At 45.2% G+C, this 14,750-nt stretch overlaps 6 protein-coding genes and 1 non-coding gene across 7 annotated transcripts; 3 read left to right on the plus strand and 4 right to left on the minus strand. All coding sequences in view use genetic code 12, as the record gives it.

Annotated features, from left to right (window-relative positions):
• Positions 1-1,466: 1,466 nt before the first annotated feature.
• On the plus strand, positions 1,467-1,994 carry FOB63_004625 (uncharacterized protein; the record flags this gene model as incomplete). Its single annotated transcript, XM_002614103.2, has 1 exon — positions 1,467-1,994. The coding sequence occupies one exon, from the start codon at positions 1,467-1,469 to the stop codon at positions 1,992-1,994; it is 528 nt and encodes a 175-aa protein (XP_002614149.2).
• A 145-nt stretch (positions 1,995-2,139) lies between these two features.
• SNP3 (Sm-like protein) lies at positions 2,140-2,485 on the minus strand (the record flags this gene model as incomplete). Its single annotated transcript, XM_066102416.1, has 2 exons — positions 2,140-2,165; positions 2,221-2,485. The coding sequence occupies 2 exons, from the start codon at positions 2,483-2,485 to the stop codon at positions 2,140-2,142; spliced, it is 291 nt and encodes a 96-aa protein (XP_065958266.1).
• A 174-nt stretch (positions 2,486-2,659) lies between these two features.
• Positions 2,660-4,567, minus strand: FOB63_004627 (uncharacterized protein; the record flags this gene model as incomplete). The annotated part of the gene is made up of 1 exon (XM_002614102.2): positions 2,660-4,567. One exon carries the CDS (start codon positions 4,565-4,567, stop codon positions 2,660-2,662), a length of 1,908 nt encoding a protein of 635 aa, XP_002614148.2.
• Positions 4,568-5,109: 542 nt separating this feature from the next.
• Positions 5,110-5,181, minus strand: FOB63_005642. Its single transcript has one exon. It is a non-coding gene; the product is annotated as a tRNA-Glu (tRNA).
• Positions 5,182-6,792: 1,611 nt separating this feature from the next.
• On the plus strand, positions 6,793-9,813 carry FOB63_004628 (ribosome biosynthesis protein; the record flags this gene model as incomplete). Its single annotated transcript, XM_002614101.2, has 1 exon — positions 6,793-9,813. One exon carries the CDS (start codon positions 6,793-6,795, stop codon positions 9,811-9,813), a length of 3,021 nt encoding a protein of 1,006 aa, XP_002614147.2.
• Positions 9,814-12,198: 2,385 nt separating this feature from the next.
• Positions 12,199-12,711, minus strand: YFH1 (ferroxidase; the record flags this gene model as incomplete). Its single annotated transcript, XM_002614098.2, has 1 exon — positions 12,199-12,711. One exon carries the CDS (start codon positions 12,709-12,711, stop codon positions 12,199-12,201), a length of 513 nt encoding a protein of 170 aa, XP_002614144.2.
• Positions 12,712-13,908: 1,197 nt separating this feature from the next.
• FOB63_004630 (uncharacterized protein) lies at positions 13,909-14,352 on the plus strand (the record flags this gene model as incomplete). Its single annotated transcript, XM_002614097.2, has 1 exon — positions 13,909-14,352. The coding sequence occupies one exon, from the start codon at positions 13,909-13,911 to the stop codon at positions 14,350-14,352; it is 444 nt and encodes a 147-aa protein (XP_002614143.2).
• Positions 14,353-14,750: the final 398 nt, after the last annotated feature.

The following is a 14,750-nucleotide window of genomic DNA, read 5'->3' on the forward strand; positions in this document are numbered from 1 at the left end:
TCGTAACAAGATGGAGAGAAAAGTTGACCAAGACGATATTTGCGAAAACCCGACTTGGAGCCATATTTCTTATTGTAAGAGTCTTGATGATGCTGGTCATAGATATGATGGAAACCTCTCATTCTCATTCTCCTCTCTACTGTCTGTCCTCCAGGTCCACATCAGGAAATTTAATTAACATCTTTTCAACCGGTCGTCTCTTACTTGATACAGTCTTTACATTTTTATGCATACCAAACAAGAAAAATTAATTAGAAAAAACGAGAAGACTATTTAAACCTAACGAGAAAAATCATTCAAACCAGACGATGAATAAATAAACCAGTATGAAATGGCAGACAATTTAATCGTTCAAATAACCATGCATCTTCCCCTTTTCACAGTTTTAGCTTGATCATTTGGATCAGAAAAGCAAGAATACTCACCGTAGCCTTCTATTGTTTTTTTAGGTGAACAGGCAGTTTTTGCAGGTTTAACATCTTCTAGGTTTCCATACTAGTTTATTTAATTTTGGTTGAAGTAATTTTTCTCTTTGGTTGATTAATTTTTCTCTTTTGTTGAATTAATTTATCGCTTTGGTTGAATTAATTCTTCTTGTTTTGTTCGAATAAAAACTCGGAAGACCCAACGAGAATTACTGAAACATCAACAAATTATACCCTCAAAAACAAAAAAACCTGTGGAGTCGCATCACTAGGCCCCATACAATACTTGCCAAAGCCAGAAGATGTGCCATCCGTTTCGCCTCCCCACGGACAGGTCCCCGTGCTGAATTGCTTCCCTCCGGGTTTAAGCCTGCTTGTTAGCTGGCGGTCGAAGGCTGATTACTCAAGCCGCTTCCGCCGTGGATAACCCACGCAGGGATCGAACCGGACACTTCTCCTGTAACAAGCATCGCAAAGGGCGCGGTTAGCGCGCTTCTGCCAAATGCCATCACAGCAAAAAATTTTCTTGGAAACAGGGCTGCATGCGGTGGTGGAAGGTGTACGGATGTACTGGGATGTCTGGGTGTTAGAATACTGGTGTATGGGTTTATTGAGCATCGGTGCACGGATGTTCAAGGATGTACGGATGTATTGCCTCTGATGTACAGGTTTTTAATTTAATGGTGTACTGGTGCAAGTTCCGTTTGTGCTTCGCCGTTAAGTAGCCTTTGTGGCAAGTCCAAACTGATTACTACCAACCACTTTTCTTCTCGGTTTCCCAGAAAGATACTATTCGTGCAGTAAGTCTTTCACTGCTTTTTTTCTCCTCAAGCCGATGTTCCTTCTTAGATTCGTAGCAAAGCAATTGAGCCCGTACAACTTTTACCAGGCTTACCAGCAGAGGCCCCTAAGTTCCTAAGCACTTTGTATTTTTCCTATACTTTTAGTATTTCCTGTCGCTTCACTTGGTCAAGACGGCATCACACATCCCACCCGTACACCACAAACTTCTATCCACCAAGTACAACATCTTATCTGCTGATGCTGATAGCCGATGTTTCCAAAACTTTAGGGGGGCTAGCAGAAGCCATTCACAAGAAATCGGCCGAGCTAGAAGCTTTGGAAAAAGAGTATAAACGGAAACTTGTGCTTCTCAATCTGTACATTGGGAAACTTGAAGCTAGGACTGGTTCGCAAGACCAAGAAGCTCCAGAAAAGACAGAAGAAGAAATTGTTCGTCTCCTAGAAACACCAGTAAGGTGCAAGAATTGTCTGAATGTGGTATACGATCCGAACTCAGAATGCGACTATGTCCTAATACCAAAGACTCGTGTGAATATTCTACAAGATGCAAAGTTGGGCCAGGACCTGACAAAGGAAACGGTAAAGACCGACGAAATCTTCAAGGACAAAGACCCTACAGAGACAGAAGAAAACCATAAACTACCGGGGTTCCTGTCTGACAACAAGCACCGGAAGTCCAAGCTGAAGAAGACCTGCTCGTATTGCAACAAAGCTGGACATTCTCGAGCCCGATGCTTCTCCAGACTCAGCAAGCCCATCGAGTAGTGGGTAGAGCAAAGCACGGATGACCCAATAATTGCATGGTTGGCTAGTAACGCATGGCTTTTCATTTTTTTTTGTGTTGTATTGAAATAGTACAGAACCGTAATATACACATCTAGTTGCCCTCTCCTCCGGTGGATATGCCAAATTATTTGCTTGCTTGGGCCATGGCCTCTGTAAAAGTTAGTATATCGGATCAGCAGGCTCAGAACACGGGGAATAAACATACCTCTTCTCGACGCATCTTGAAGCAAAGTGCAGTCAACAGAGCTGGCACTCAAGTGCACGTAACGCACGTTGGAGCCTCTCACAAACAAGGTTTTCACCGCTTGCAACTGTGGGTATTTCGTTTCGTTGACGGTGGAGACATTGTGCAATTTCAAGTTCAAAAACTGGTCGACGGACTTTAAGGTGCCCCTGATTTCAATGTCGTTTTTCAATTCCACGACGACTTCCTGGTCAACAAGAGTCTTGAAAAAACTGAAGAACAACATGTCTGGGAAAGATGCACGCTGTGTTCAGTTGTACTGCTTTTTGGACACTTTGCTAGTCACTGACTTTTCAGAAAATAGTGCGCAGCACGACTTTGCGAATGGGTAAAACCGAAAGGAAGCGAGAGGGAAGAAAGAATATTGGAGGCTAAGCATAAACAACCTTCGAGTGTAGACTCATATCGTGGAAAACGGCCTTGAACTGTCACCCCAATCGACGTATTCTTTCTCTTTTTCCGAGTTCAATGTTGAAAGTGGCGACAGCAAATCATTTCCCAGACTGGCTGCGGGACGGATAAGGATTGTGGATTTTAGCACCTCAAGCTCCTCCTTGAAACGGCGGAAGCTGGAGTCGCAGTTATCAGACCCCAAATCTGACGAGCTGTATACTTTTCGAGGAGCAGTGGTTCTCTTCTTGAGCCCGTGCTTGCAAAGCAATACAGGTCTGTGTCCCTTCGTTTTCGAAGGCGTACTGGCTGGATTATCCGCAAGATGCCTAATCTGGAGCGGTGTAGAAGAGCTGCGCCAGTTGTTTACATCTTGGGTTGCGCCTATGGTCAGATTCCAAGACGCATTGCTGCCCAAGCTGCACTGCAAAAGGTTCTCGAGCGTTTCCTTGGCCGCCTCGTATTTTCTAAGCGCCTCTTCGAGTTTGCTGAAGGTGATTTTTCTGGGCCGATAATTGTAGTATGTGTTTAGCGGCTCTCGATCTGAAAGGGAAGTGTAGGTGACTTCTGGAAAGCTAGCATCCGATACAGATTGGGGAACTAGAGACAAATCTTGGGGAATAACGTACTCGGGCTGGCCAGGCGACTGAGCATAAGAATTGGAGCTTTCATGGCCGATTGTATTTCCCTGAGAGCAGATGTTTCCATGATGATCGAACCTTCTAACAGAATTGGCGTTTGCGAAGTAGTTTGTTCCCCCACCAAAGCTGCCAGCAGATGTGATTCCGGAAAAGTGCTTCTCTCCAGAATAGTTTTCTCCTTGGCCTTTTTTTGAATTCACTTTTTCCGTGCTCTTCTGTTTGTTCCCATGTGAGCTGTCACTATCAAGGAATAGCGGAGGGCTTTTCTGTCTGGTATTTCCAAGTGGCTGAAGCGCCTTGCGTGATCTTATACGGGCTTTCTTCCGTGTGGGCACATCTAAGTTCTCCTGGTCGGTGATAAAGTTGTCGTCAATCTTTTCCAAGCTGCTGCGTTTTTTCTTCTCGCCCGAAGTGTAGTTGGAGGGCGACCGGCCCCGGACTATGAGCGGCGGTGTCTGCGTGTATGCTAGAACAACATCTCCCTGCTCAGTGACGCCTAGAAGTTGCACTTCCAAAATATAATGCTTGTTATTGGTGGAAGATTGTTTCCTGGTGCCCGAAGCAGATGACAGGAACTGGATACGCTCATAGCGGGCCACAAGCGACACTTCCTTGTCGTCGGGATACGTAGAGAGTATGCACTTTGTGGTAGCCACCAACTGCTGGCGTTCCGAATGCGGTAAGTGGAACAAGCGGTTACAGCGGGAGATCTTGTCGCCGTTGCGGATGTTGGCAACCAGTTTCATGACATGATGTCCCGGAAGCCGGCCAGGCACCGCGTTGTACACGGGCGGGCTGAATTGCGGGCCCTTGTCTCTTTTCGCCGTGTGTTGCACCAAGGAAATTTGCGTCTTCTTATCCTCGGCACACGTGGACACAAGGCGTAGCTTGAAGTAAAGCAACTTCTGCCTTTGGTTGGTGTCCAAGCACAGGAAAGTGGATGTTGAGCATACGGAAAGCGGCTGGTCTTCAAAGCAAAAAGCTGCCACCAACGTGAAATAGTTCCGCTTGTAGCCAATCCACAGACCGTCAATGAGATTGAACCCTCTGTCGAGCCGGGCCGTAATCTGCGGCGTCATTTTCTCGCCAAGAGCGTCGTTGTAGATGTGACGGGCGACTACGGTAGTCCCAAAAGGCGGCCCCACACGAAACTGATTGCTGGAGCGGGGCGCTAGCTTTTTTGCAGCGGTTTCATTTGCAGCCTGCGGGCTGTTTGTGTTTTCGATATTTGTGCTATTGCCGCCTGTCTCAGGGGCAATTTTTGTGGGACTTTCCATGGCTCCAATTTAGCCGCTTGGGTGCAAAAAGTGCAAACGCGGATAATGAAAGGGTCGATAAAGAAAAGGATGAGAGACGAAGCTCAAGAAAGAGATGGATTAAAGAAAAGAAAAGAAAAGAGAAAAGAGGTGAGATATGAGGAAGAAAACTAACAATGAATAAAAAGACGAAGAAATGAGGAAGAAGAAATAAAAAAGAAAAAAGAAGTGAGAATAATTTCGTGCGAATTTCTGTCGTAGATACTATCTTTGCTTACGTCTAGTTTAATGCTGTTTCTATACATTAACATTGATCAAAGGATTGAAGAATCAAAATACTGGTGTCATGTCTCGGTCACTTCAGTCAATCAAAAATTGTGGCTGGGCTTAAAATGCCATGATAAGTTTTATACTCCATAGATTGGTGATTCTGCGGAAATTTGTGAAGCGAAATTGAAAGTATGTACTTGCTGAATTTGCCTGTTTCTATCCAACCAGATCATTCTTACACCTTGCTATCCACTGTGAATTACATTGGGCGAAAAAAAAAAAAAAAAAGAAAGCTCCGATACGGGGAATCGAACCCCGATCTGCTCGGTGAGAGCGAACCGTGATAGCCATTACACTATATCGGAATTTGTTGGAAACAGAATCCTGCCACAACACCCGGAACCGTAAACAATTCAGATATGAGTAATATGTAGAGTTGAAACAACGGAGGTTATTTTTTGAAAATCTGCATCTTTATGATTAGTGTGAGTTCGCATTATTGTTGATGGTTTCCAGACCATAGTATACCTTGTACTGAATATTAACACGCACTGTCAAATATGGAGAAAGCCATATTGGTCTTATACTATAGTATCTGTTCTGTGTTGAAATTTTTCTCGATTATCGATTCAACAATATTCATCCCGATATTAATTTGAGTTTTTGTGAGATTATCAGTTATTGCCATTCTTTCATAAGTTCAGTTGACTAATGGTTTGATTTTTACATCATTCTGTAAATATAATCAAACTTGGTTATCGAGTTGTTTTCAGTTCATTCAGCCATTTCTGTCAATTCAGTAAGTTTAGTCATGAATTTCTGCCAGCATGGCAAAGAAGATCTTTAAAGCTGTTTCCTTTGGCAAAATTTACGAGGAAAGTACTTCGAGTCCTTGCTACGATGAGGTACTCCATCAAATTCGCCGCCTAAGATGGATTATATCTTACAAAGGCTGAGATTGAGCAAATGGGTTGGAACATAATAGAGATGCTCAACAGGTGATACTTGGTTTAAAGATTGTTGAGTTATTGGAGGGTTTCAGGAGCTTGGTCTGTCATTGGTGCTGCGGTTTCAGTAAGTTCTGTCTATTAGTTCGTTTCTCATCTCTGATATTTCTGTCGTTTCTTCATTTCAGTCAGTTCTCAATTCAGTCAGTTCAGTCAGTTCAGTTAGTTCAGTCAGTTCAGTCAATTCAGTCAGTTCAGTCATTTTAGTAATCAGTCATTGTAGTAAGTTTTGTTACTTCTCTTACTTCTGTTGTTTCTGTCGGTCTGTTTTTTCTGTCGTTTCTTCATATCTGCCATATTAGAAGTTCTGTCACTGTCAAATCTCAGTTCTGAATTTCTGTCAGTTCTGATAATTCAGTCATTGTACTAGTCCTGTTATTCAGTTAATTTCTCATCTGCCATTTCAGTAAGTTCAGTAAGTTCAGTCATGTCTCATTTCTGTCATTCTGTCATTCTGTCATTCTGTCATTCTGTCATTCTGTCATTCTGTCATTCTGCCATTCTGCCATTCTGCCATTCTGTCATTTCAGTTATTTCTGTCATTTCAGTTATTTCAGTTATTTCAGTTATTTCAGTTATTTCAGTTATTTCAGTTATTTCAGTTATTTCAGTTATTTCAGTTATTTCAGTTATTTCAGTTATTTCTGTTATTTCTGTTATTTCAGTCATTTCAGTCATTTCAGTCTATTCAGTCAGTTCTGTCTATTCAGTCAGTTCTGTCATTTCTGTTATTTCTATATTTATATATTTCTTCATCTCATCTCTGATATTCCTATTCTTCATCTCATTTCTTATTTCACTAGTCTGTCAAGTTCACTAGTCTGTCAAGTCATTCTCATTTCACTAGTCTGTCAAGTTCATTCTCTGTCTGATTGTGCTTGCGCACAATCATCCTTTCGCATCTTTTCGCATCATTTCGCATTTCGCACCTTTTCTTTTTCACCTCATCGCACATCAACCACATTCTTCATGGGAAAAAAAGCCATCGACTCGCGGATCCCCGCGTTGATCCGAAACGGAGTCCAGGAAAAGCAGCGGTCCTTCTTCATCATCGTGGGCGACCGCGCGCGCAACCAGCTCCCCAACTTGCACTATCTCATGATGAGCGCCGACCTCAAAATGAACAAGTCTGTTCTCTGGGCGTACAAAAAACAGTTGTTGGGGTTCACGTCGCACCGCAAGAAGCGCGAGAACAAGATCAAGAAGGAGATCAAGCGGGGCACACGCGACGCCAACGACCAGGACCCGTTCGAGGCCTTTATCTCCAACCAGCACATCCGCTATGTCTACTACAAGGAAACGGAGAAGATCTTGGGTAACACGTACGGCATGTGCATTTTGCAGGACTTCGAGGCGCTCACGCCCAACTTGTTGGCGCGGACGGTCGAGACCGTTGAAGGCGGCGGTCTTGTGGTGATTCTCTTGAAGTCCATGACGTCCTTGAAACAGCTCTACACCATGACCATGGACGTGCACTCGCGGTACCGGACCGAGGCGCACGGCGACGTGGTGGCGCGTTTCAACGAGCGCTTCTTGTTGTCGTTGGGCCTGTGCGCCACGTGCTTGGTGGTGGACGACGAGTTGAATGTTTTGCCTGTTCTGGGCGGGAAAAACGTCGTGGCGTTGCCGCCGCCGGAGGACGAGACACAAACAGAACTCGACCTGTTGAAGGAGTCGCTTGCCGAGGTGCAGCCCGCGGGCTCGCTCGTGGCGCTCCTGAAGACCGTCAACCAGGCCCAGGCCATCTTGACGTTTGTGGATGTCATTTCGGAGAAAAGCTTGCGCAGCACCGTGGCGTTGACGGCAGGCCGTGGTCGAGGCAAGTCGGCGGCGCTCGGCATTGCCATTGCCGCGGCCATTGCCCACGGCTACTCCAACATTTTTGTGACGTCGCCGTCGCCGGAAAACTTGAAGACGCTTTTCGAGTTTGTGTTCCGCGGCTTCGACGCCTTGGGCTACGCCGAGCACGCCGACTACGACGCCGTGCAGCTGACCAACCCGTCCTTCAACAAGGCCGTCGTTCGTGTCGACGTCAAACGCTCCCACCGCCAGACCGTGCAGTACATTGCCCCAACCGACCACCACCTCTTGGGCCAGGCGGAGCTTGTCATTGTGGACGAGGCCGCGGCGATTCCTCTTCCCGTCGTGCGCCGTCTCTTGGGGCCCTACCTCGTGTTCATGGCGTCCACCATCAACGGCTATGAAGGCACCGGCCGTTCATTGTCGTTGAAGTTGATCCAGCAGTTGCGGGAAAAATCGGCGCAGGCCGACTCCTCTGACACAGGCAGAACGCTCCGTGAAGTGGTGCTCGACGAGCCCATCCGGTACGCGCCGGGCGACCCGGTGGAGAAGTGGCTCAACAAGCTCTTGTGTCTCGACGCCAGTGTGTCCAAAACATCGCGAGGAACACCGCACCCGGACGAGTGCACGCTCTTCCGTGTGGACAGAGACACGTTGTTCTCGCACCACCCGGTGTCGGAGGCGTTTTTGCACCGCATGATGGCGCTCTACGTGTCGTCGCACTACAAGAACTCGCCCAACGACCTCCAGTTGATGAGCGACGCGCCTGCGCACCAGCTCTACGTGCTCTTGCCGCCGCAGAAACAGGGCGACCGCCGCATTCCGGACCCGCTCTGTGTGGTGCAGTTGGCCTTGGAGGGCCAGATCTCGAAGGAGAGCGTGCGGGCGCAGTTGGCGAGAGGCCAGCGCGCTGGCGGCGACTTGATTCCGTGGCTCGTGGCGCAGCAGTTCCAGGACGACGAGTTTGCGTCGTTGAGCGGCGCCCGTGTGGTTCGCATAGCCACAAACCCGGACTATGCTGGAATGGGCTACGGCTCAAGAGCGCTCTCGTTGTTGAAGGACTACTTCGAGGGCAAGTTCACCGACATCTCGGAGAACGACGTGGTGGAAAAATCCGTTGCGCGTGTCTCCGACGCCGAGCTTGCGGGCGCCTCGCTCCAAGACGAGATCCGCCTGCGCGACGCCGCGTCGTTGCCTCCGTTGCTCTTGCAGCTCTCGGAGACGCCGCCGTGCCACTTGCACTATATGGGCGTGTCGTACGGCTTGACGCCGCTGTTGCACCGTTTCTGGAAGCGTGCCGGCTTCGTGCCGGTGTACTTGCGCCAAACGGCCAACGCTCTTACAGGCGAGCACACATGTGTGATGCTCCATACGTTGGGCGGCGAGGCGGCGTGGCTCACGGCGTTTGCGCGCGACTTCCGCCGCAGATTCATCAGCTTGTTGGCGTACGACTTCCGCAAGTTCCCGGCGTCGCAGGCGTTGGCGGTGCTTGAGGCGGCCGGAGACGCCGGCGCAGCCAAGTTGGCCCGTGCCGACGTCGACGCGCACTTCTCGCCGTTCGACTTGAAGCGCTTGGACTCGTACGCCAGCAACTTGGTCGACTACCATGTGATTTTGGACATGCTTCCGCAGATGGCCCAGTGGCAGTTTGCCGGCCGCACAGACGTGTCGCTTTCGTCGGTTCAAAGTGCCATTTTGATGGCCGTCGGCCTTCAGCACAAGGACATGGACACGGTGTCAGCCGAGTTGGGCCTTCCTGCTGCGCAGCTGATGGCCATGTTCGCCAAGATCATCCGCAAGTTCTCGACGTTTTTCCGCAGCGTGCTTAGCCGGGACATCGAGTCGCAAATGCCGCAGTTGGAGGACGAGGCTGTGCGTGAGATGGAGGGCGAAACAGAGCACATTGACGCCGCGGCGGTCGAGCTCCAGATGACCAAGGACTTGGACGCCGAAGGTGCAGATGCCGTCCAGGCTTTGAGACAGAAAGAGTTGATCAGTGCGTTGAACTTGGAAAAGTACGCCATCGAAGACATGGGCGACTTGGACGAGAAGGAGGCGAAGAAGGCCGCTGCCCGCAACGGTGTGGTGAGTGTCAAGACCAAGAAACCAAAGCGCAAGACCGAAAGCGCCGAGCAGATTTACGAGACCGAGATGAAGTCGACAAAGAAACAAAAGAAGAAGAAGCACTAGCGCAACCGTTGCATAGAGCCCGACTGTGGCTTGTATACTGATTATAAAATGTTAGACATGATGTAGAAGCAAATTTAAATATTGCATCGCCTGAATTTTTGTATTTTTCCCTTCTGTTTGCCTGAATCACTGCCTCACAATCACTGCCTCGCCAGGCCTGTAATCGCCTGAACTGTATTTTTGTATCCTTCGCCTGTATTCTGTATTTGCTTTCCTTTCGAATTGGCGCCTGAATTGCTTCATAGATCCACGCAATAGACAGAAAGATAATGTAACGTTGGCAGTGATAAAACTGGCTTGCTCGAGAAAACAGATCGACCAATTATGGCAAAATTCTGATAGAGGAAATCCTTAGTTAATTATCCTAAATGGTGTTTTTATAGTGTGAAGATTCTTGAAGACACTTCGTCCTATTTAAGCCTCCCTAGAGTCTAAACGGCTGTTATATAAAGCAATTTGAAGTAATTACGACATTTTGTGTAGTTTCAAATTAATACAGTTTTTTTTTGAATCGAATTTTGGATACAAGGTGCTCAAGATATCAGTTATGAGAAGAGGTCATTAAAATTAAATATTTTTCATGATAACATTTGCACAATAATAAGTAAAATAGAACTATGCTACAAAAGTGTGGATGTTTAAACTTAGAATCTTAAAAAGATTCATTTATGGCTTTCTTTCACTTTTATGAACGTTCCTTTAAAAATCTAGAATATTTAGCCACATAAACATGATAATCTTTTCATTTATGATCGTAAATTCTGTACTTGAGTAATGTCAAGAGAGCACAGAGAGGCTTAAGTATGAGGATGTAAAGGTGTTGAATATTGGGTGTATGGATGTTTAGGCAAATAGGTACGGGTGTTTAAGGATGTACAGATGTTATTTTTCTGGTGTATGGATGTTTTATGTACGTATGTACGGGTCTTTTAACCAAGATGTACGGATGTATCTTCTTTTTGTGGCTCTGGCCTACCCACCATTTTGGTGCACAAAAAGGATAAACGCCCACGTACTACTCTCTTTCAGTCCTTGTGTAGAAAAGAGATTGAATTGCCTAAAGAATGAAGAATATTACAGATTGGTACTGTCGGTTTTGTTCTAAAAGCATCGAAGGTGATAATGGCACAAGAAATGAAAGCAGATATCATTGGGACTGAACTATGAACCTAATATAACCAGGATGTAACCCATATTACTGAATCTACATGGATAGGATTGATGTATTAAATTAAGAATTGTGTTATAATTTCTACACGGATAGGATTCATTCAATAAAAAATGAATTGTGTGACAACTAGTAGCTTTCAATCCATTGGAAACCACGTAGGACAAATTTATTAGCTGTCACACCTTCACCTCGCATCATATACATTCTAAGCCCTGTCGCAGAATAACATATGTGCTATGAACTCAATCCCATCACACATAGACACCTTAGTATTAGGTTACAGACATACATCTGATTTATCTAGTGACATGCATCTGAACTATTATCTAAGACACAGATCAGAACTATTATCTAAAGACATCATCTAGAATATTATCTAAGACATCATCTAGAATGTTATCTAAGTCACACATCTAGACTATTATTTAAAGACATCATCTAGACTATGATCCTAGAAATAAATCTGAACTATTATCTAAAGACATCATCTAGACTATCATCTATAGACATCATCTAGACTTCTAAGGCATCATGTAGTCTATTATCTAGACATAAAGGTGACAATGGAACAGAGAATGGGTGGGTCAAGGAGACTCAGGCGGAAGAAAAAAGGTCAGTAGAGAAAATTGATGGACGATTGAACTCATCGCATAGGTAATGAGAGTAGAAAAATACGGTGCTTAAGAAGCGATAGTATTCCCATACTCTCTTCCAATTAATTGACACTATTATCTAGACATACAGTCTACTATCTAGACATACAGTCACTATCTAGACATACAGTCACTATCTAGACATATCTATTACTAGAAATACAGCCTCTTATATAGACATAGTCTATTACTAGACATAGCCTATTACTAGACATGTCTATTATCTAAACATAGTCTATCATCCTAGATATAGCCTACTATCTAGACATATCTATTACTAGACATAGTCTATTACCTAGACATATCTATCATCTAGACATATCTATCATCTAGACATATCTATTATTTAGACATATCTATTATCCAGACATATCTATTACAAGACATATCTATCATCTAGACATATCTATCATCTAGACATATCTATTATCTAGACATATCTATTACAAGACATATCTATTACAAGACATATCTATTACAAGACATATCTATTACTAGACATCATCTAGAACACTTCACTTACCCTACATCCTGGTCATTGAAACGTCCATTATGTACACACTACGCCTCCAAAGGCAACTCCACGTCGTCGCCAAGCTGCGCCAGCAACTCCTCGCGGAGCAAATCCGTCAAAGCTGAGCCGTCCCGTAGCGTGACCCAGCGGCCGCCAATCATGTCAAAACGCTTGGGCCCGCTGATCGGACTGCTAAGCCAGATCTGCTTGTTGGGCGGCTGCTTGTTGATCACATACGTGAGGTCGCCAACAGACAAGGTCATGACTCCCAGAGAAAGCTCAACATCAAGCTGCGGGAAGGTCTCGGCGAGCTCCTCCAACTCGTCGCTAAGACTTTCCAAGTACGTGTTGGCCGCCCGGCTGTACTCGTTGTCCGAGAGCGGATCGATGAGCTGCTCGACGTGTTCGCCCGATGTGGATACGGCGGAACGAACAAAAATGGCGGTGGGCCGGGGCAAGCGGCGGCCGGAGTTAAGCGGCGAAAGAAGCAGGCGCCGAGAAAGAACAAGCGTGCGGCCGGAGATAAGACGCCGCGGCACAAGGCGGAAAAGGCTGCTCATGTTGAAGGTGTGGTTTAGTAGAGCGGCGAGAAGTGTGGAGGTATGCGCGGGTCACGTGATGACGTCTGGAGAAAATGTTTTAGAGGGTATTCATTTAGATAAAGCTTAGTGATAATTATGTTATGATGTTTATTAGAGAATTTGTTGGTGCTATTTCATATTTAATCTTTTTGAAATGCACATATAGCAGCAATATTATCAGCTTAATCAGCTGTATTATTAGATGTATCAGGATGTAGATTGGCTTTTTCAGCTGATTACTATGTCTGGTGCGGATTGGCGAAATCTGCAATTTGAAAGGTTTGGCCAAAGAGCCTGATTGTTATCTGCTTCTCATTTTGAATAATGGGGCTATAAATACTAAATGCCACTAGTATGATTTCACTGATCCTCATTATATTGGAGATAGCTTTGTATTCACTTATTTGAAACCTATTCATAGCTACTGTTTCCATGAATTGAGTAGAATCGATAGCCTTATCGGATATTCTTCTATAGCCCATTCCCTCTTTGTCTTGATCTGTGACGAAGCCCAGATTAGAACTAGCAAATAGATTTCAAAAGTGTACCAAGATGTCTTCCGTACGAAGTTTCCAGCAAATATTCACCCATCGTTGAGTTTATACGCCATCACAGATAATTCTGCTGAAACACCGCTTTTTGAATTAAGAGTGAGAACACTTGCAATAATTTCTACACGTACTTCAATTCAGTCTGCGAATGACGATAAGAAGATGAATGAAATAGATAGGATAAACAACATAATGAGATAATAGAGTACCAAAGTATCGATAACAAGTAACAAATTATAGATAATAAAGTACCAAATAACAGATAATGAAGTACCAAAGTATCGATAACAATACTAAACACCAAATAGATAATCAAGCAAATTATCGATAATAAAGTTCCAAATGGATAATTAAGTAAATAATGCAATACAGAAGACTTACCAAAATAAATGTACTATAATTTACATGAAGACCAACGTGACCAAGCGATGCCGTATTCGTGCCAGTCTTCATATCTGAACCAAAAACATGACAACGATATCGAATCGACAAGTGGACACAAACTTCCTACATGAAAAACTCAAACTAAACCATATCCACTGACCACGGAATATTCTTGCAGTAGGGTATGCGCACGTGACCCAGTCATATCTCCATCCACCGGATCCGAAACACCATCACCACCATGTTTCTCATTCTTCTCGCGTGTGTTATTTTGTGTGCCGGTGTCATCTACCTCCCATACTCGGCCGGGCTCACGCATATCGAAAAGAACCACCATGTGAAAAGTGCCAAAAAGGAAAAGGAAACGAAAGCACCCCAGTACGATGGATACGTCCCGCCCGATGAGGAGATTAGACTCCAAGAAGAGGCCAAAAACGCCCGTGCATCGGCGCTCAAGGAAAAATTGACGGTGACTGCCGAGGATATGCCGCTTCGCATCCGCTTGAACCAAGACTCGGTCTTGAGAAAGAGACAAGAACACACCATTAGCGACGGCAATCCCAACACCTACGACTACGACTTGGACGAGTTGATCAAGGAGGAGACGGTGGGCGCTGCGCAAAAGGCCCAGGCCGAGCTTTATTCGCACGAGAAGATTGGCGGCGACAAAGAGGCGATGGTGTGATTGTATATAGATGGAGACTTTGCCGAAGGAAGTCCAGTTAGCGGAGACTTTGCCGAAGGCGAAGTCGACCAGCGAAATTAACGGAGACTTTGCTGAAAGTCGACCAGAATTAACGGAGAATTTGCTGAAAGTTGACCAATAATTTTAACGGAGACTCGGGTATAGTGTTGATCGACTAATAGTGACTAATATTGACTGAAAGTACAAGCTGGCTTTGATTCCAAGAAGAATGGATCGACTAGCATTTATCATAGATCGACTAGCGTTACCAATGGATCATACTAGCCTTATTGGCTCAAACTTGCCTTTATTGGCTCAAAATTGAGTCAAAATGCCTTCTAAATCGATCGGCCAATGAATGTGGTGAAAAAAAATTGAGATTTTTTGTCTTAATCATT

The sequence above is a fragment of the Clavispora lusitaniae genome (assembly GCF_014636115.1).
Source record: "Clavispora lusitaniae strain FDAARGOS_655 chromosome Unknown tig00000223_pilon, whole genome shotgun sequence".
Classification (NCBI taxonomy): Eukaryota; Fungi; Ascomycota; class Pichiomycetes; order Serinales; family Metschnikowiaceae; genus Clavispora; species Clavispora lusitaniae.